The 22,793-nt window shown below is 37.0% G+C and overlaps 1 protein-coding gene across 2 annotated transcripts in view; it reads right to left on the minus strand.

Moving 5' to 3' along the window:
* The window catches only part of gpc6a (glypican 6a), a 116,460-nt gene that overhangs the window by 3,610 nt on the left and 90,057 nt on the right, over positions 1-22,793 (minus strand). For both annotated transcript variants that reach the window (XM_026320452.1, XM_026320453.1), the window contains exons 6-7: positions 20,357-20,500; positions 1,207-1,337 (exon numbers count right to left, since the gene is read on the minus strand). In XM_026320452.1, coding sequence (XP_026176237.1) covers positions 1,207-1,337; positions 20,357-20,500 — 275 coding nt within the window. The remainder of the gene's footprint in view (positions 1-1,206; positions 1,338-20,356; positions 20,501-22,793) is intronic.

Here is a 22,793-nt window from a genome sequence, read left to right on the forward strand (position 1 = left end):
GTGCAGTATTTTGCAGCATGTATATGTTGTCAAAGTGGTCAGGAAATCCTCTTTATTTACTTGTGTTGTGTCCATTTGTACATGTTGTATATGTAAATTGCTGCATGTGGATGTACGTCTTCCACAAGAGCAGTCTAATTACTGATTACAGAGCTGATCCTGTTATTTGTCAGTGTGACCGCAGTGTCAGCCTCTTATCCAGCTATTGTGTCCATCTCTTTCACCCACCGAAGTGGGTTTGACATCTTTGCTTCCTCCACAGCACCACAGACAGATAATCTCTAGAAACTCTGGAACGTGTGAATATCTCATGATCTTAGGTAACACGCTGGGAAATCACAACACAGACCAACTGAAATAAAACAAAATCTTTTTAGCAGCTGCTTAAGTCAGACAAAACATAAGATTAAGAGACTATTACATGTTGGAAGTGGTTGCCCTTTGCTACAGAGAGCTCTCAACATGCCTGCACCATACAAATGACTACTTTTTTAACTTAATTCAAGTGCAATTTAATTGCTATGTAATGAAAATAATGTGGTAGATGAAAAAGAGCAATACATGTGTATTATTTTATGGCTGCAGTAATTGCACTCTTGTTTTCACATGTGTAGTGCATGTGTGTTTATGTGTCACTATTTAACCATTAGTTATGCATTTCATTAATGCCTTATAACAAGTGGAGTGGTGTTCACACTTTAAGTAACAGGAGAATCCAATGATTTCATAACACACGCCTAACATGGTCTGACTGTTTGTCTCTAGACAGTCAATTACCTACCAGATTTAGAGCTATCCTTAAAAATGGTATTGGCACAAACAAGAGAAATTGACATGTCTTTTATTGCACCATCTGGTGATTTTGTTACTTGGACAGGGCCAAAGTGATAGGGTGATACATTTTCTCTGCCAGCATCTCTGGTTCACTGTCAGAGAAAACAGCTCACTGTCCAATCTACTGTACAGCTCAGCGATACTCTACATGCTGCAGTGTGATAAGGGGTGTTGGAAACTCCACAGTCCTCTGGGTATTAGAGCCTCAGTGCTTATGCTGTATTGAAGTTCTCCATATAAGCACTAACTATTGTACTTATAGAGAGAGTGTTAATCTGGGAACACTGTCTGATTATTTTAATCCTTGGCAGGCAAAATGTGATAACCCGAGAGTGGGGTTGGCTTTATTAGGTTTTAAAGTGAAGTCCTCACCTGCCCTTAGTGTGGCTGTTCCAGCACTGCTCCTCATCAGACTCGGTGAGCTTGCCCTTGGCACAGATGTCATCTGGAAGGCTGGACCAGAACCTCTTGGACTCCTTCAACTTCTCTTTGATGTCAATCACCTGCCATGGGCCAAAACAGAGGACAGAAATATATTAGGCTAATAGTTTTCTACTTCAATGGCTCAAATAACAGTGTCACTGGAGTACTGAACACACAACTTAATTAGTTTCCAAATGTGGAAAGTTTGGATCAGATGGACTAATTTGGGTAGTTGCTCAGCCATTTCTAATTATTTATTCCATCAAGAGAGAAATTCTGTTGGCCTGCCTGGAGTTTTTTTTTTTTTCACATTTTTCTTCTTGTCAACTTCCCTGCATATTGTGTTCATCTGTGATTCCTACAAGACAGACAAGGGATTTCAAATTTAATATTTGGCATGAGCGGTCAGCCCTGCCTGATTCCATTACTCAGCAAGAATTTTGGACAGCAAGCAGGAGATAAAAGAAGAGAAACTGAGGTTTGAACATCATCATCTCCCTCCTTCCTTCCTCTCTTTTTAAAACAAAGAACTAATTTTGCTGTGTATTTTCAAGACAAAGTAACAAATGAAAATGTCCTGTCAATAATTACAGGTGTTTATGTACACTCACAAATAAATTTCATGCTGCAGAAATTCACGGTGGTCACATACTGTACACATACATTCATGAAAACTTTGGCTGTAGTATGGTTTTGCTTACTCCTGGGTTGATGAATTCAGTGACACAGGTTACCTTATGTTTAAAAATTCCAAACAAAAAGACTAATCCCATAGATATTATAACTCACATTCACAAAACAAAGCAGAGTCGCCAACTGAGCCTGGTGTTAGACAGGTGACATATTCATTGTTAGTTTGTATTTGGGTGTTTTGGGGTTTAACATATATTTTAGCAAGAGAGATTACTGATAGGTCAATGATCATCCCTTTGGAGTTTCACTGCTTTCAAAAATGTCACAATTTTTTCTTTAAATTGTTTTGGATTTAATCCAATGTCAGCTGCTGAATTTCTTCAAGGGCCTGAAAAACATAGATTTCTTTCAATTTATTTCAAAAACAACTTCTGATTGAATATAAAGCCCAGTGTCCCAATTCTTAATCTTAGTAGTATTTCAGCTGAGTCACCCCAACATACAGATATATTTTGCTTTAACTTCAGAAACAAAGTGGTGTGATATTAATAAGTAAGGACTTCATTCAGAATGTATGGACAGTACTGTAGTAGTAACTTGCCAGAAACAAAATACAATCTCCAAAAATATATTTAAAAAAACAAACAAACAAAAAAAAAAAACACAAAAAACACACTTCCTACTCCTTCTTCCTCTTGCTCCATGAATGAACTATTGCCTGAAATGAATGAATGCCTCAGGCCTCTCATCTGTGGTGGAAAGGGTTTTTGTTGAAGCACAGGAAAAAGAATTTAGCTATGTTGTGAGTAATTAAACTATGATGAATGGTCCATATTTAAGAATGACCTACAAAGGAAATCTGTACACCCTTCGATAATAGCATTCCTTTATTTTTCCAAGTATTTTATATGTTTTTTACTATACCATTTTTGCACAAATCTGTAGAGAGATGTTCTGTTATTCTTTGTTCTTTGCTGCAGACATTTTGTTGCTCTACTGTACCATCTGCTCCAAAGGTGTTATACAGTAGAGGTCTTGGTCAGGTTACACTTTTTTTTTTTTCGACTTTAAAAATGCTTCTGAGATTTTTGCAATGTGTTTGACATCATGTTGGAAAATTCTTCTGCCTGTGTCTTCAGCCTCAAAGTCATCTTTTCCTTCAGTTTTATAATCTTATATTCACAGTGTTATCTGTACTTGTCATCTACCCTACAACCTTATAACAGTACACTGCCACCTACATGTTTCATTTTTTGGCAATATGCAGTCACTGTGGTAGTCTGGTCCATGCCAAAGATGCTGGAGCTCATCTGATTCAAACTAATTTATTTTGATTTCATCTGACCAAAAATGTGCTGCCAATATTCATTAGGCTTCTTTTTATGTTCTTTGGCTAAGTTTAATGTTGCAGGTTTGTGAATTGTGGTTTTCTTCTTGGAAACTGTCCATAGAGATTGACTCAATGCAATGTCCGTCACGCTGTCTGAGCAGTCCATGAACACCAATTTCCACAGATAATCCTGCAACTGTGTTTTGGCTGATGTTCAGTATTCAGTATTTATGAAGCCTCACAATCTGGTCTCTTACTTGTTCAAGCACTTCCTTACCATGTGGAGTCAGGTTACTTAGAGAAATTAACATAGAGAAACAGAGACTAAAGAATACAGAAAGCTGTGGTGTTTGTAGGTTATTTTGGGGCCCAAGTGCCTTGTATTTCAACTTAAAAAGAATACAGTTACTGGAAGAGGATATAATTATAAATAATTTAATATTTTAGTGATACTGATATCACTACAGCAAATTCTCACAGCCGACTTACCATATCTATGAGTAGATGTCTAACACACTTCCTCTGTACTTCATCATACAATTACCTTTCCAGCAGTGACTTCCAGCAGTCTGTCACATTAATAGTCTATTTACATATACTCCCTACATATTTTTTATGCTTTTTCCAGACATAGGGCATATTTCTAACAGTACAGGGATTAATAAATGTAATCACCTGCACACCCTGTTAACAGATCAGTTTTCATACATTTCTTACAAGTGCTAACTGTTAACAGTTTTTTTTTTTTTTTTACAGGTGCAAGCCATTAACAGATCAGGCACAGTGTGTTATGCTGAAAATCACAAGTCAGAGTAACTGTTCTCCAAGGTTGCAGTTTCACTCCTATTTGACAATACACTTTCAAATCTTTAGTGATTTGAGATAGAATATCTACAGCAAACATTCACTCGAACTATATACAGATCCATGGACTCGTAGTTGTACTGTTAGCAGTATGTTTCTTAATAATGCAGCTTTTCATTTACCCTTGCTTAAACCCTCTTTCTGTTGTGCTACTTTCCATGCAAGCCTTCCAGTCTATGATGTCACATATGCTGTGCAATTTACAATAACAGAATGATTCAAATAATTTTTTACTCTTCCAAAAAATGGGTCGTTCATTTCGCACAAAAGTACACAAACATTGATTTTGCTGGCTGAAACCATACATCCTGCTAACAGATTTTACCTGCTGGATTATCCAATTACACTCACATTCAGGTAATTTAAAGTTGCCAGTTAATGCAGCCTACATGACTTTTTAATCTGGGGAGTATCCAAATTTGATAATTTTACATATTTTGTCTTTAACTCGAAGTGACAGGCATTTGATCCTATGCATAGTTAAAAATAAATTGGCTAGCTAGAATACATTAGAAATATACTGTAGATCACAGATTTCCACAACAAAAGACAATTTACTCGTGATCATGGCAAAAATGCACCTCTGATTTCTAGTTGAGGCTAAATGTATGAGTAAGTTTTTAAAATAATGAGTGAACATCACAGCTTTCTCAGTGTTGGCTGGGGTTGTGGCAAATGCAACTTGGTTCCACGTGCCAAAACAAGTACAAAACCAGATAGGGAGACCTTGTAAGACAATACAAGAGAATCAGTAACTGAAAATTTTAATAAACCGCACCATGGTTGCAGTAGAGAGGTAGGAATGATAAAAAGAGAAGGGAAGAGTCATGCTACCTACAGTAGAGAGCACAGTGGGCATACTTGAAAAATAATGCCTGCAAGATTCATGTAGCCGGTAACCTGAAAATAAGAAAAAATAAGCAGCATGGTCACTGGTTAAACAAACCCAAAATAAATTAGTTTGGATCAGAAGAGGTCCAGAATGTTTGTTATGGACCCTGAAATGCAAGTGTGAATGTAAGCCTGTTAAGTCAAATGCTGAATAAAAAATGACTCAGTCAGCATGACAATGATACCAAACACAATGAAAATATACAAGACATTTTAAATATCTGGCAACATTTTTTCCTTGACTACAATCCACATGCCTCTGGAGTATTAGATAGTTCTTTTGAGTACTTTACAAAAGGTAGGGCAGTAAAGCCCATTCAGCAAAGAGCAGCTGAAAAGAATCATCTGTGAAGAATCACAGGTTTGACTGGTATCATTCATGTACAGGATGATTTAATCTGTATCTGTAAAATAAAGGCAGAAATACAAAGTATTTGTGTTTTTCAAACTAATTGGAGTCATTATTTTTGTTCCTTAGCTTGAGAAAATTGTATTAAATGGGTAAAGTTTGTAATTGCTTAATATTTTAGAGACACTAACCCAGAGTGTACTCAGCTTTTTGGATACTGCATGAACATCATGGATACATACATGATATAATACTTCAAACCTAACAGTGCTTTGTTGTTAACATACAAGTATATAGAAATGGAAATCTCTCAGTAATGTCAGCTGTCAGTCATTGGGTGCACTCTTGGTCAGGTCAGGAGGTGGGACTGAATGCACTGCTGGCGGGGAGACAGCAGAGAGAGAGAACAGTAGCTATATAAGGTTAGCTCTATAAGGTTAGCTCTAGCAACCCTGCGCCAATAACCCATGGAGCAGCAATGTAGCCTGTGGTTTATTTAATAAAACCATAGCTGAATAGAGCAGACACCTATTACTGATGAGGCCAAGAGTATGACAACTACTTGAGTACTTTTCCTTATGCTAAATATTAAACAGTGCTACACATCTGCATGTGCCAGCTGTTGTTAGCCCTTACTGAGATTTAAACAATTAAAAGATAAAAAATGGAGAAGTCAGTCTTATGTTTATATTAATTAAAATACTAACTAATTCCTTACACATTATCCAATTCATTTGCATGCTGAAATCTGAATCATGTGACAAACTGGAAATGTTTCTTTGGATTTACATATTTCACTGGATTCTTCTCTGTAGCTGTTTCTTGGATTAAATTTATTGAATTTAAACTGGATTTACTACATTAGTATTGAATGGGTTTTAATCCTATTGTAGAATTATAATCCCATTGCTGCATTTTGTATTTCTACTAACTGCTACAACTTTCTGTTTATGTTTTGCAATTGCTACATTCCCATCTACAGTTTGCACTATATTCTCTGCCACCTAACATGGAAAGGTCTTTGAAATTTTTGTTTTTGCTTCTTTAATAATAGTAATAGGTTATGCTAGGCTGAGAACTGTAGCCGAAACTGAAAGCTGATCACTGATATGACATTTTGCTATACAAAGATTAAGTAGAGGCTATTTTTAATTATGACTCTGCGAGCCATAAACAAAAAATCTGAAACAAATGTGAAATCCACTTGTTGACCTATGTTACATGTTACATGTTACATTTTAGATGTGTGTGCCTTTTTTCTTTAGGTAGAATAAAGAAAATAGAATTGAAATATAAGCAAAAGCACACACATTTAAAAGTGGACAACTGAACACACAACCCTCAACGTGTCCTAGTTACACTGGGGATTTGGGAGAGTGCACAAGGCGAAGCCTTGGGTCTTAACAGGACATGAAAGGGCCTGTACCAACAGGATGCCACTGCAGGAGACTGCCCTTGCATTTGATGTGGTAATCCTGTCATGGAGACACCAAAGCTGGTTAGGTTTAACACCTGCTGGTGTGGCTCTGATTCATGATGGCCCACAGCAACACAACAAAATACGGATCAGATTAAAATGTGATTTAGAATTTCACTTGATAGTGATATTGATATGATCGACTCTGACAGCAGAGTGTCTGCAGGAACAGGGATATTTCATATTAACCAGAGAAGAAGAATAACTCATATATAAACCTCTACTGTATGTAAATAAAACCATTATATTTTTGGAACTGGTGCTTATGAAAATATAAATCAGCATGCTCGATCTGTATGACCTAAAGTACAATCTGCATAAACAGTGTCAAGAGTTCAGTATAAGCACAGCCTATTGTACAGCACACCTACAGCTGTACACAAACACAGTAGACCCTTAGAAACATATTAATGCACACATGCACGCAAAAACACACAAGCACTTTTGCAGTTGAATGGTGAAGACTAAAACTTCACCCTGAGCCTTTACATGAGTGCTCAGGGCAGTGACTCTGACTCCAGCTACAACAGGGACTACTTTCCATCGCATCTGTGCTGCTGCTGCAGCCGCAGGATGTGATGCAGCTGAACATTTAGTGTTTCTCATCCACTCACTGGTAGACCTCACTGCTGCCCTACTTCTCAGAAACCTCCAAATAACTGATAACAACTACAGATTGATTGGTAGACAAGATCGAGAACACTGATGCAGTTTTTTTTTTAAAATTTAGGCACATAATACCTGTTTATTTTCAGATTTAAAATGATCTATTAATTTCATAATGACAGCCACATGCAGTATGCTGAAATTATACCTCTTAATCTTGATAATAAGCTAAAAAATAAGTATGCAGTTTTAACAGGAGCACAACTTGTGTTTATTAATTTTATGCACTGTTGTGTGTTGTCAAATTAGCCTAACTAGCCATCCTAACTGACATCAGTGTTATTCAACACTAATTAACCTCATACAAGCAACTTTATTCCAAGCTAAGGTCATTTGTCTAAAACACCAGTTATGCCTACATTAACCTGTCAAGTCCAACCTGATGCTACATTCAAATACTGTACCATTTGTACATTAAGAGGCTTGTTGCTCACTTTGTATCAGCTCAGCAAAAGTGTTTCTCCATAGGCAACATAAAGAGAGGTGAAGATAACATTCACTTCGAATTATTTCAATGCATATATGGTGGATGATGACTTAATTCTATAACTCTCAACACTATCCTTTAACAGTTTTCACAAGTTTTCTGTTGAAGAGACATGCTGAAAACGGGTGATTTCAGTGATCAAAAGATTACATTTTAAAATACTTGGGCTCACTCAGGGTTGTTAAAACTTATTCAAAACCAATTATGTGCATCTGGCATCTATGCTGTGAACCAAGACGAAACGGCCAAGATAGCCTTGTGATAACAGAAAGTAGAGAAACATCTCAAAACCTGCAGATTTGACAGTCAAGAACCCTGATGAGTATGGCTCTAATTTATTTCCTTCTTTCCTTTGAGCACTGCCTGAACCAAAGACAAAAGACAAAACTTCATCACAACACGCCTCCTCCTTGGTTTGCTTAGTTTTGGAAATGGTATCAAGTGATTGTTGATTTATCAGAGCATGTAGGGCACCCTCCAGCAATGCATGCAAGTAATTTTAATTAGGACATTCACAGGTCATCTCCACTTGCCATCCGTCCAGCCTCTCATTATAATCTTTTTTTCATTGTTTGTTTTGTTAAGCTTTTGTCTTGGCAAGCACTTACCAATGAATGCTAATCAGTGCTATGTGGACATATTTTCTGTGTAGCTTCAAACTACCTTGCTGTCACTGGGAAGAGTGGTATATGTGGAGCCGAAAAGCAATGAAACAAGGATTAAACACTGTGGTTGGCTCTTGCTTATATCTCCGTTAACAAAAGTGAAAAACACACATGGGCCTCTAACAAATCCCATCTTAATTGATTTCACAAAAACAATGTGATCCACTCTGACTCACTGTGTTTTAGAAGAAAGCATTAATCGCAACCAAAGCACGCACCACCAGCTTGTCAGTCTTGTCAAATGACTCATACAATAGCTGCTTTTAGGGAAAAAAAAAGAACTTTTTTTTTTAAAACAAATACAAATAAAAGCAGATGGCAAAGCGGTGAAATAAAAGCCACATTTGCATTTTTGATTACAAAAGATGAAACTCTAATGGGATGATAAAGGGGTACAACTTTAGCTTCACATAACACGGGGCACTGCAAGATGAAATCCAGTACCACTTGGAACAGACATAAGGGCTTTGCAAGGTAAGTTCAAGCTGTATCCAGGCTCCTTGTGTTGATTTAAACCCCCAAATGGTTTAAATTCTTTAAAACAGAATTAAACTAAGCACAGGTTTTTGGGAGTTTTGGAGAACCAAAGTGTAGATAAAAAATGTGCACCATCATACTTTAGCAACGGAATACAATTTTAATTGGAATAAATTTTAATCTGTTTGATTGCTAATCATGCATGGCCACTGTTTATCAGATTTGCTCAAGCCATACCTACATGTTTCTATGAATTATATTACCTTTTCTTCTTCTTAATATAGTACACCAAAAATGTTTTTTTTTTTTTTTACACAGAACTTTAATTGCTTGTTAGTGATTAACATTATATTGGCAAATTTTAAAGTCTTCAGAGTAAACAATTACAACTTCATAATTCTGGGCTTAGGTTATGACCAAATTCAAATCACTGGTGCAAACACCACCAATCTATATGTATTAAGAATAACCCAAAGTGACTTTGATTAATAGATAGGGCTCATCTTATTTAACTGACTACATAATAACTAAAGTAGTACGTAGTGGCTTGTATGTAGAGGTGCAACAATGTTGGCTTTTGGCAGTCTGATGTCTTGGACTAAGGTGATTACTATACAAGTATGGAGGTCAAGGTAATATCTGCACAGAGAGATGTCTAAGAGCTCAGAAGTCTACAACTCTGTGGCCATTACATTAAGTATAATAAATATGTTTTGCGGTTAGATTTTTATAGGTGAAATGAGCCAAGCCATGCTGCGGTACTGCTGTCTACAAACCAAGAGAGTCCAGGAGCTTCACTACTTCCCCTTTGTTGCTTCACTTAAACTAGAGAGGTTGTCACAGCCAGGTATTGAGGTGCGTGGATGAATGGGTGGCATGGGAAATAATAATATCCGGTCAGTGTGAGTTCTTTTAAGAAGGCTGGGTTTTTGGCAGGATAAGAAGGTATCAGAGGGGCAGTTTGTAGGAACTTAAGGCCTCCTTTAACTGCCATCTCTGCTTTCAATATTACATCCAAGTGATGTGGATTTATGGGTAACTCGCCACTGTTTTTACTGATGCTGGCCCAAGGATTTAGATACAAATTTGTCTTAATTAAACATACAGTATAAACACATTTCAGTGGCTGGTAAGTCAGTGTAGATAGTGGTCATTTGCACAACAAGGTTTACTACTACTCTAACTGATTAATGCAATATTTTATCCCTTTCCTGATTGTGTCTAGAGCTAATTATACAATTAGTGGAGGTTCTGTGACCATAATAACATCCCACACATCTGTTAATTCCAACACACACAGTAGGTTCTTACGCAATTCACAACCTGTCCCCATCACAACTGCTTTGTTCAATAACCTTCATATTTTTTAAAGCACCATGTGTGCATGTGTGTGTGTATTTGTTATCATGGTAATGCTATTTACAATAAAGTAACAAAGTCATGCTCATATTACACTGTATTTACTATTTACCTGACAAGATAATCTCACAGTTTAGATGTAAATCTTTAGACATGCAGCTTTAATGACAACACAGAAATGAGAAATGTGATAAACCCAAGAAATATTACCACTTCATTTATCTGTTATCATTTTAGAAGGATGTTTTCACAAACTGTACATACAAATATTTCCTCTTTTGAGAACCATGGGAAAAAATGTACTCACATTTCTGCACTTGCTCTATGGACTAGAATACAATTAATAAGAGAGAATTTATTTCAAATATGCATTATAGCGATGATCTGTGTCTGATCCAGTGTGGAAACGATCAGCAGTTATCAGCTATAATGAGGCTCAAAAAACATGAAACCTTCTAATAACAAGAAAGCAGCCAGTATTAAGAACTCTTGCATATACTCAGAAACCATCAAGAGTCAGGCCTAACTGTTGGACCCATTACAGGAAAAAGCAACCTTTTTTTTTTTAGAACCAACTGTCTGTCAATCTAGTCATCATCTCTCTGGCTTTGGCTGAACTGAGTTTCAAACCAGATATTGATTTCAGACTTTCCAGAGCTACTTTTGTTCCACACCAATATCAATATAAATGTGAGTTCCTACACAATGTGTGTACATATGAACTACTGAGAGGCTTTTGACAGCGATACATTTAAACACAATGACAAAGTATAAATCTGGGAAATATAGAACAAGAATGTGAGCCTACACTCTTCATGTGCATCCATATAACCAAACTGCAGTTGTCTACAAGTGAAATTATGTGCTTAGAGTGCATTGTAATGTATATTCTATAGTATGAGAGCATATACATATCTTATATGCATATGCCTAAAAACCAAGTTGTTCTTCACTGTGACTCCACACACAATGCTAACTAAACAATGACTGCTTGATGTTTGTTTTTCAGTCTATTCTTTTATATTGGACAAAACTGAATTCATGTTACTATAAAGCAGTAAAATTGGACCTCAAGTGATATTGAACAGTTTTAGTACAGCACATTCAAGCTAAACAAACCATGACCTGGCTAATGTAAGCACAGATGGAAGTTTCATACACAGCTGGTTTTGTGTCCCTACCCAAGGGTAAACACATCATTTGGGGGAAAAAACGCCTGTATAAACAGATGCTTCTCTGTAAGGTAAAGCTACTAAAGCAACTTTATGAATAAGCTGGTTATAGTTTTGATAAATACATTAAAGTATTAAAAAAGGTATGTAACAACATATGGACAAAAATGGAAAAAGCAGTATAACTATTCAACAGTGTTCAGGATATGACACTGGAATTAATCCACTTTTACACTCCAGTATTGAACTCCAAACTCTTGCATAATCTGAAAAAAAAAATCTGCTCCACACATAATTCATGGAATAAATTTGTTTACATCCCTGGCATGTTGGTGTCACTTTGATTTTTCACTTAATTCTTGACTCGGGAGACTTTAAATATTAAAAATGCAAATGTGTGATTTCAACCAAACTTGAACACAGAGTTCAAATGCAGAAAATGTAAGCAGAGTAAACCCAGGCACTATTTTAATATCACTATCAAAGTACTACCGGCACCATTCATCAAAGTAAACTTCAGTCATTTTTGCACAAAGTTCATAAACAGGCAGAAATGTCACATCCTGTAAGTTGTGTAGCAACTAAGAACTGTAGAACTGTAGCACTGCATGGAAGAATCTCCACCACTAAGAGTTATCTAACCTTGATACTTATGCAAGAATAGACTTCAGGATCACTAAAAGTCCTCCCTATCTTGGCCACCTGGACACTGACAGGAACTGTGTAATGGTATCATGGATTAAACCAGTCTACCTCCCTGCATTGGGGGATTTAAGTTATATAAAGTGTGGCTAAGACAGATTTTAAAAAAGTAGGGGAATCTCAAAGGGAAGGCAGCACAAAATGGTCAGTTCCTAGTTTTGCTCATTACAATTGGGCTAGCTTACCTCAGACACAATGACCCTGCATTTTGTGATTCAGTGCTTTGAATAATGCACTAAATAGGATTTCCTTGGACACACTGGTTCATTTCAGCTGGCTTGCCAACTCACGTAGATGAGTTTAACTCACAAGACTCTGCTGTGTTAAAGCGAGGTAAACACCTTCTACCTTCAGGCAGACGTTCTAACAACACTGCGTCTTGAGAAAAGGTAGCGGGATAAAGAGCGTGCTGATGAGAAACAGATTCCAGTACACACTGAGACTTTCTGGCAGTATCTAATGACAAGCTGCTCAGAGGGTAACGCAGCCAGGGCTGGTGGACCAATTTGGACCCAAATTTAGCTTGAGATGGGAAATTACTCTAATTTACACAAAACTGAAGACAATGTAGTGGTCACACTGCATGCTATACAAGTGGGTAGGGGTTGGTTTAAGTTAGGTTCCTTGTATTTTTGTGAGGATCCAGTGAATATATAAAAGGAGATGTCTCCTTGTTTACCTCATGGAGACATCAGCAGGTTCAGGTCTTCTATGAAGGCACTGGCTATGAATAAGCACAACAGAGATGATTACATCCCATCTGTCGGTGTTTCACAAGGCAACTTTATCGCATTGCTACATGACGGAGTCATGATTGGTTAATTAATCAGACTGCCTCCAGGCCAGCATCCTGAAAAGGCTACAGTATAGTTTGTGTGCAGTATCACAATGCATTATACCCACAATGTAGGTATTTACATGCAGTAGGACGTTAATTATCCATTTCTGCATTTATATTAGACACTTATATCAAAGAACATGTGATGAAATAATTGATGTTCACAAAACTGTACTGATCTAAAAAAAATTCTATAACAGCATCTTTCCAGCTCCCATGGTTACCAGCTTTATTGTTCATCATTAAATTTATGTGGAAACACAAAACCCCTGCCCTCTACACTTATTCCAAAAAACAGCAACTTGGTAACAATCAACAAATGAAATAGCCTCTGTTGTATCATCATATTTGTGTAGTGAAGGGGGATGTATGCTTCACAAGCCCAGACTTGGTTGTCTCAGGCATCATTTTGAAATTTGAAACAAGGACTACATGGTTGAGATGTGTAGGGCTGTCAATGATGTTATGATTATGTTTGAGTGGGGAATCTTTGTGCCATTATACACTGTATACTAGAATCTTTGTTGATATAAAATTCATGCAGCACTAGAGTAGGTTTTGTAGTTCCAAAAAGAGTGAGCAGCAAAAGTCTGGAAGGGCCCGCAAAGAGGCCAGACATAGGAGCTGGAAACTACAAAACATTTTTTTGTAATTTACAAGCATATCTCCCTGAAGCGCGCTCCATACTGTGCACAGCTCGCAAGCAGCTGTCCACCACAGTAGGTGTCCAGCTTTCTTTTTTATTTTCAGCAGAAACAGACACACAGACACAGAGTGTGCGCGTTGCTCGGCCTTCTATGCTACATTTTTCCGCAATTATGTGTTTTGTGAGAGTGAAGCATTAAAACTGCAACCACACCTATGAAGAGTATTATACTGCTTACTGCACTGTCTGTGATGCATAGGTTCATGTGCACATTGCTAACTTGCTTGGAAGTACTTGTAAAAGGTGTTTAATAAGAAGAGTACAGACGCCTTTGGGCAATTTTGTAAATTGTGCTCAGCAGTAGAACACGTATATGATCTAAACTGAACTAAAAAGGCAGGACATAAAAGTCTAACTACACGTGAAGCAGAAGTGCAAACTGCACCAAATTAGCACTGAAGAAGTGAAGCAGGTGGAGGAAGGCATGGATGTAATGATAAATAAAGTGATTAAGCTGCCTTGAAACAATGACAGGAGTCCACATTGACCTGTTGTGTCTGCCCATAAAGAATCATTATTCATTTTGCAGTCTCTGTTGAGCGAGCACGGCTGATTACACCTCACTGTATGTCAGATTTCCATCTCTTTTGACAGACACCTCTGGACAGACCCATTCATTGATCTCTGTAAGGCTATGGAGGTGAATACTCAGGCAACCCATCTCACACTATCCCATTACCTTAAATGCATCAGCAATAAGTATCAAATGGAAACTCAAGCAAATTAATGGAATGATGAATAGACTTTCCAGATCTATTTTAAATGAATTTATACTCATCAGTGTATGAACAAAGCCTTAAGCCTTGTAAAGTCACCTCATAGAAAAGTGTGGCTGAATGCTGCAGTTCTACTGTGTATCAAAGGAGCTCAACTGGGAAAAAATATCTGGCTCTCACTGCTTTCAGGCCAAACCTTTAGATTCACATCCTTAACTGAAACAATTAAAAATAATAACCATATTCTAAGACTACCTGTAGAGATACAATTCAGACAGACATAATATGGGATAATTATAGCACAAAACGTGCTTTAGTCACACATATCATTAAGTACCAAGTTCTTAAAGCAAGTAATGTAAGCTTCCACTGTCCGACAGCCACAGTCATTATTAATTCAAAATGTAGTCAAGTCTATAAACTACAAAGTATACAGCTCATTTTCCCAAGAACTTTGTCAGCACAATATAATATAGAGTTGTTTAGAAATCCCCACCAGCATTCACACCACGTGGCTGTCACTGCTAAAACATTAGCTCAGCATGCCCAGTAATACTTTTTTTGCCTGCTGATCTGCACAGAAATTGTGGCCATTAAAGAGAAACACTGTAGAGAACAGATTTGCTGTACATGCCAGAATTTTGTTAGAGCTGTAACTGAATCCATTTTATGGAATGAGTCATGAATTTAACCAATTTGGCCATAGTGTTATAATTGGGAGTTGTGTCTGCAATTGCATTGGGTGGAGTGATTTATCAATGATTGATTACTCTGGCAGGAAGAAACTTTCATGTGGGAATGGTGATCTCTACCCTCACTCAGAATCTAAAAAGTTTCCCTATGGGTTTTTTTCTACACATTCAAATCCTGAGCGTTTTTCCTTAAATCTTGATAAAATGTTTTATTCCTCTAAGTAGAATATGGCTAAAAAAACAACTTCACATTAAAGTGCATTGGACCAATCAACATTGGATTACTGCATTTGATAAAGAAGAAACACAATGCTCATCATTCACTTTTTCTTTCCTGAGAAAAATAGTTGTTGGCCAATCGTTTCCTGGCACTCTGCTAAAACAACATGAAACAGAGCATGGAGAGCATCTTGGCCACTGCTAATGACTGATTTACTTTCCTTGCAACTGCATCCAATTTCAATAGCACTCAACAACAAACAACCCATTAGAGAGGTTCAGAATATTTAGAATTTGGTCAAATGAGTCAATAATGGAATTCTTTGTGGACATGCATTACATTTTTTCCTGCAACCTTTTGTGCTATGGAGAAATTGGCAGTAAAGTCCTGTCAGCAATGTTAGCTTAAGCTGAAGATAACAAAATGATTTCTGTCACAACTGTGCCATCAGACATCTGCTTATTATTGGCATGATAATTAATGAACATAAATGATGGTGCACACTCATCGTATGGACTTCTTGACTCTCTCAGAATATCAATGTGAACATGAAACACAAGGTGGAAACCATGTTCCAGTACTCCAGTACTAGACAGTAATGAACAGAAGAGTTACTTTCTAATAATGTCACATTTTACATGCTAGACAGTGCATCTTATTTTGAAAGTAAAGATGTGTCTCGATCATATTTGTTAATGCTTTCTAATTAATGATGGTGTTTTGTACAACAAGGCTAAGACACTACAACCATGCTATTAGTCCTGTGAGGCTCTACTCTAATTTTGCAGTTCGTTTGAAGTGGAAGCTGAAAATGTTATCTTTTTTTTAATTAAACACTACCTCTGGGGGCTGCCATCAGTTTTATGTTTTTTAACAAGTTAGTATGCCAGAAAACAATATGCACACAAACAGAATTCCTGGAAATTTTGAGCAGGCATTTTTTCTCTGGTCTGTACTATATAGAGGGACAGTATAAAAGCCCTTCTTTAAAAGTAGCATTTCTTGAGATTAGAAGGAGCAGGCCATTCAGTCACAGTGATAAACGAGAATGACAGAAAGATAGATTTCACTGTAAACGTCATAAGATCATACAATAATTATATATTATACAATATTATACAGTGAATTGGGATTCACTATATGGGGTGGGGGAGGTGAGTGGTGAGGGATTGTCATACTGAAGTCTCAAAGCACATAAAACAGACCAAGCTGTTTTTCATATTCAAAAAAGGTAATATTTACAGTAAGTCAGTACTACTGTCTTGGTAGTCCTGGTACTTTTGGATAATAAAACTCCTAGATAGCAGAAGGCTTTATTGTAAATCTACCAACACAGACCTCTGGCAGCTTTAAATCATTTAGCAATGAGCAGCTGGAAACAAAGTGAATTAGACAGTATCTAAGGACTTGTATCTTATTCAGTTCTGACCTGCCAGAAGACAGACTAAGATGTTAAAGATACATTAGCCCAAATAATTCAAAAATAAACCTTAACTGAAACATAATGTGCCATATATAGAATGATGTCTAACCATAAATCTCAATGCTGAATCAATGTCACATTTACAAAACCCTTTACAAATTGTTTCTGTGCCTGAAGCTCTTCAATGCTTTTTAAGCTGATCACGGACAAATCCTGCCACTGAACTGCACCTCTTGACCTTTCATTTACTCACAAATTTATCCCAGTCCGTTATTATGTAATTAGCTGCTCCAGTAGCAAATCAGACCCTAATCACACACAACATGTGAGAAAAAAACTGAACAAACTGTGTGAACATACCACCTGATTGACAACTTTCAGAAGAAGCAAGTATTACTATTAACACCATATGCATGCAGTACAGTCATAGTAGGATGCACACTACGTGTGCAACACATTAAGACAGTGTGTTACTATTAGCTTAATTTATATTTGCACTAATGCCAAAAGGTGATGCAACTGATTTTTACGGGTGGGTGATGGATCGACCAAGTATAGAAAAAAGCCATCATAATAAACATTATGAAACATACAACATTCAAGATGTCATTACAAATTATTAAAGATATTATTGAAATAGTCAAACAACATGCTTAAGAAAATGCTTTAGATTCTTTTTTTAAATGATAATCAACTGATAGTTTAGCTTTAGATTAACTTTTACACCAATTCTTGACATCTACAACATTTATCCACAGGAATAAGCAAAAACAACAGGGCATACTTGTTCCTATCTCTATACAAGGCCACAGCCGGTGGATAAGCTTATCCCAGCATGCACTGGGAACAAGGCAAGAAGGCACGCTGGATTCTTTGCTAGGTCGTCCCGGGGTAATACACTTAACATACTGTATGCCAATCACACCTATGGGCAAATTAATTAAAGTCAAATCAACTTGAGCTGCAAGTCTCTGAACAGCGAGAAAAATATGAAATCAAAGAGAAAATGCTAAATTGATCACTGGCAGAGATTCAAACTTAAATCTGATTGTTGCTATAAGGCAATAACAGTCCTTAACACTGAATGATCATGCTGCCAAGTCCACTTTTTCTCACAAAAAACAAAAAGAAAATGGCTAAAGACTATTACAAATATAAGCCACAGCACCTTATTGTTCAGTTGCATATGAGGAAAAAAAATATTCAACCAAAACAAAGAAACACCCATGTCACAAGCAAGCAATTAATATCAACTTTGAATAGTGTAGAGAAGTGGTGCAGGTTGATTAAAACACCGCATAACAGATGACTTGGTGAAGCTAAGAGGAGGAATGGAAGCCTTACACTGTCTTGCATTGTCCTCCAGACAACCCTCTGGGAGCAGCAAAGAAATGAAGAAGAAAGAGATTTAATTGGACATCAGAGAAACAGAAAGTCTGAGAAAGAAAATAGGAGCAAAAGAATGTCTATTAGTTAGCGAAGCAAAAAGTTAAATGATAAATGGTGCAGCTGAAAAACCCCATCCTCCAGCTTCATCTCACTATGAGATTCAACACCTCAAACCACTTTATTCCCAATGAATTTTGCACTGTGAAATCAATTTAAAATCTGCTGCTTTCAAATCGAAGCAACGCAAAGATCAGAGCCTGCATACAAACAGCAGCATTATGTGGAAATTTTTTTTTGGAGTGGTTTAATAACAGTAGTTACTTTATTCAACTCAGCCTAGCACAGTATACACAGCGCTTTTGTGTCTAGCACAGATATATTTAGCATTGTACCAAAACTGCTTCATTACATGCAGATACAGTGAGTGAGATGTAATCAAGTCAGTAAGAAGTCTCACTCTGAACAATCCACCTCACTTTTCTTAGATGAAATGTTCTCATCTTTTTTAAAAAAAAGGCCTCAGAGTGTGTAAAGATGAATTATTAAAGATACTCAAACCTGTGGAGTTTTTCTAAATGTACTTCTGTCTTTTAGCTTTTTTTTTTTCCTTTCACAAGTGTGCACATTACAAAGCAATGAGGAGGGTTTGGTTTGAGTTTTCAAACGAGACAAAAATGTGCTGAATTCAAGAATAACATTTGAAAGAATCGGAATTCATAGTTCACATAACTACTGTTCATTTCTTACAATTACAGCTACTGTAGTAATCTGGGAGCACGGGCCGATTATAAAGACAGACAGTACACTGCAATCTTTAATCTGCTTCACTGCTCCTACATATTTTCCATTTTTTCATATCCAACAACTTACACAGCAGCAGATTAACTTTATCTTTCATTTAAAAGGACAAATGTGTGTTTATTAAAAGGATTTGTCAGATGCCTTACATAAATAAAATATATGGCAATAATACAGCTTGATAGAAAATAGGTATATTATGATTTTATATCTCAAATGTAATGTTCAGTAGGCTGTACTAGGCACCTGAAGGTATCACAGCAGTGTAGCAAAGGGGGATGGGGGTTGAACACTAAATGTTGTAGGGTTGTTGGGCCTGGATTAACATGTGTCAAACTGCTTATGTGTTGCTATATATTGAAGCTTGACACAGACAGCCTCCCACACTATGTGTTTCAGTGGCATGGGGTGGTGCAATAGATCTTTTTATAGCCTCAATTAATGTCAAGGGATTTTTCATCATCCTGAAGTGTGGTGGGTGGATGTTGAATTAGTTTTAGCCTCTTGAAGTCTGACTCTCAATTTAATACAAATTCTGGCATAAGGAATAGGCCATTTTTCTGAATATGATGATTTTCTAATAAAGCATTCTGTTGTAATGGTTTCTGCTCTGTCACTGCAGTAACTTATGCTTTTAGGGATTTAGCCTAAATAATATGGTTGATGAGTTCTTTGATTATTTCTGAGTAGAACAGTGGTGGAAGTCACACAGGATCTAGGGTCTATAAGGACTATATTTTCCCTGGAACCTAGGCCTCTATTCTATTCTGGCCTTTGCCTTGAGCCCTGGGAAGTCGACCTTAAGCTCAGCATGCCTCCACCAATAATATTTCACGGATTCTCAACACGTTTCTGTACAGTTCAGAAATATGGAGTTAGAAAGAAAGTGTGTTCAGCAACATTTGCTGATGCAACTTAGAGTTTTCTAATAAAATCATTGGGAATTGGCTACTCCAGCCTTAATTTGGCATTAAAGAAAAATCACAATTAGAGATTCATTTGAGGAATGGACAGGTTCAGTCATCTCTCTCTCTAAGAACCTTGCTTTAAGTTTGTGACATATACTGCATTATAATGTGTATTACTTACTATTTAACCATTTCAACATTTAGTGCTATCAATCAAATTTAAAAGGACCTTTAGAGTTGCGTTCGAATTATTTCATCTACTTCATTTAACTATTTATGCATATATATATTTTCCAGTCACAGTTTATCACTCTTCTTATCTTGGTTCTGCACATACCAGTCTATCCAGGCTTGTTCCGGATGCTGTAGTTGGCCTCTCTTCAGGGGTGTAGGGTTTGAAGCGAGCATTAAACACGTCTGATATGCCACGTGCAGACCTGCCTACTTCTAATGGCTTTGGTTGGCCACATCCTTGAAACACCTAGATGAACATAGGGAGAGACAATTTTGACAGTATTGAGAGTGGTCACCACAAGGGAAAAGGACACAGACTGTGTTTAGCATACACAATACCTTGTGAAAATTGTTTCATTCTGCAACATTAACACAGTATTTCTTCATTATTATTAGAGGTGAGCTTCTTATTGCTGCACTAAACAGGTTATCAGCAGCCTGAAGCCACATGTACTCTGCACTGAGCCAAGGCTAAGTTAATAGTATGTCTTTGTACAATACACATCCATTTTGATCCCCCCAAAATTGTAGTTGCCTACACCACTTACATTTTTCCCTTGAAAAGTCACTGTCAGTTTGGTCACAGAACCATTCCTGATAGAAAACTACACAGAGCTGCTTGGAACTGATGCTCTCTATCAGTGCCCGAGTCTCCTTTTACAGAAAGTGCCATAATGTTTTCAACAAAATTCCCAAAAGGAGACCCTTGGTATGTTGTTACTCACTTGCAGTTGAAAGCCATTGTTACAACATGGCATAGTATCCCCAAAATGAAAAACAAAATTAAATATATATTACATCTGAGCATGATTTCTAGGCCGAAATCTTTTTTGGCAAAGACTGCAGCTAATTTGTCACAAAAGGACGCTTTTAGGTACTGCATAAAATAGAGTGCATGACTGAAATGAGCATATTTGTTTTTAACATTATAGTCTGGTCCACCCATGTCATTCTGAATTCCAATCATGATGATACAATGTATTTCATTTAGCATTAGACTTTTGAGTCATACGTAGAAAATAACTGTATATGACTGCACTGAACTGTTAGACAACAGATTTTACTAGCAGAAAGTTAACAAAATTTCCTGACTTACTTGCAGACAAAATCATATTAGTTTAGTTATGCTTTGAGTGGTCTTCTCTGGTTACCTGTCAGCTCTAGAATTGATTTTTAAGATTTTACTGATTAGCTGTAAAGTAATTCGTGGTCTAGCTCCAGGGTACATTACTATGCTATTGCTCCTCTATACAAGCCAGAGTGCAGTCTCAGATCCCCAGGCAGGACCCTCAGGCCATTCTGCACTCAGGGTCCCTCAGTTCTGGAAACTTGCACATCTGAAACTTGTAGAATAAATGACGTCTGTCCAATACCATCTTAAATCTTCTCTTTTTAAAAAGTATGTCTTTAATTCGTAGCATACTGTTTTTATTTCTAGCCTTGTTTTATGTGATTATGACCACTGTTGCTTTTTCTTGCTTTCTGTCTAATTTATTTTTAACTGTAGTTCTTCAGGTCAGCCTGCAATCCCGTCTTCTCTGTGGTATTTTGTATAAATAAAGTTATTGTTTTAATTTTTAGTTCATAAGGGTTCATTGTGAGAATATATTGTTTTCACGTGGTCTGGACTCTACAGGCTATTACACAGCTTCTTAGCATTCCTCTCTGCCATGTTTGCTGGCCCCTGGCTCAGTATGTGTTGGAACACTATCCTTTCTCTGATATTTGTCTATTCTTCAATATGATTACAATTCCATCATCCTGTACATCACACAAAGAACTAATTTCAGAGGTCCGTGCCACAGGAATGATGGTTCAATGTAATATGGCCTGAGATATTCCACAAAGCTTGAAGATAGGGGAAAGACTACGTGTGATTAAAATGTGAATGTGGGGAAAGGCTGTAATCTCAGAGCAATCTGTCAGCCAAGTGCAGCCTTGAAGGGATGTAGCATCAAGTGCATAGATGATGGGTAAAGTTGTAAATTGCAGCCCTCTTTATATGGAAAAGAATGTGACATCGGTGGGGACCTGTCACGGACCAGACAGCCATTTATAATGGCTGTATCTGTAAGTGACAATGTCTTTTGTAACTCTGACATGAAAATAGGCCTCTATGACTCATCAGCAATTTAAAATCTAAAGAGGCTAAAGAGAAAAGTAATACCATGTCTTTTATGTTAAACTGTCACCTAAAACACCTTTGTATAACACTAAATGATTTGCCAAATACATTTAGAGGCAACTGTGACACTGGAGGAAAGAGATCCAGTCCTGCATCTGAGGCCTGCTTAGGTTATGAGTAGGTTATAGGGAAATTGTAGTTTTAGATATGTTAAAAAATTAAACACCACTTTAGGACATTGTCAGAAACAAAAATACATTAATAGTAAGTGTTCAGGATGACGATGTTGAGACTTTCATTTATTTATACACTTCCCACTATGTTGATTAAAAAAAAAACGCTGTGTGTGGTGTTACTGCTTCTTTTTGTAAATTTGTAGGATTCACATTTTAAGGATGCAGGACTGTATTGAAGT

This window comes from Mastacembelus armatus, chromosome 3 (genome assembly GCF_900324485.2).
Source record: "Mastacembelus armatus chromosome 3, fMasArm1.2, whole genome shotgun sequence".
Taxonomy (NCBI): domain Eukaryota; kingdom Metazoa; phylum Chordata; class Actinopteri; order Synbranchiformes; family Mastacembelidae; genus Mastacembelus; species Mastacembelus armatus.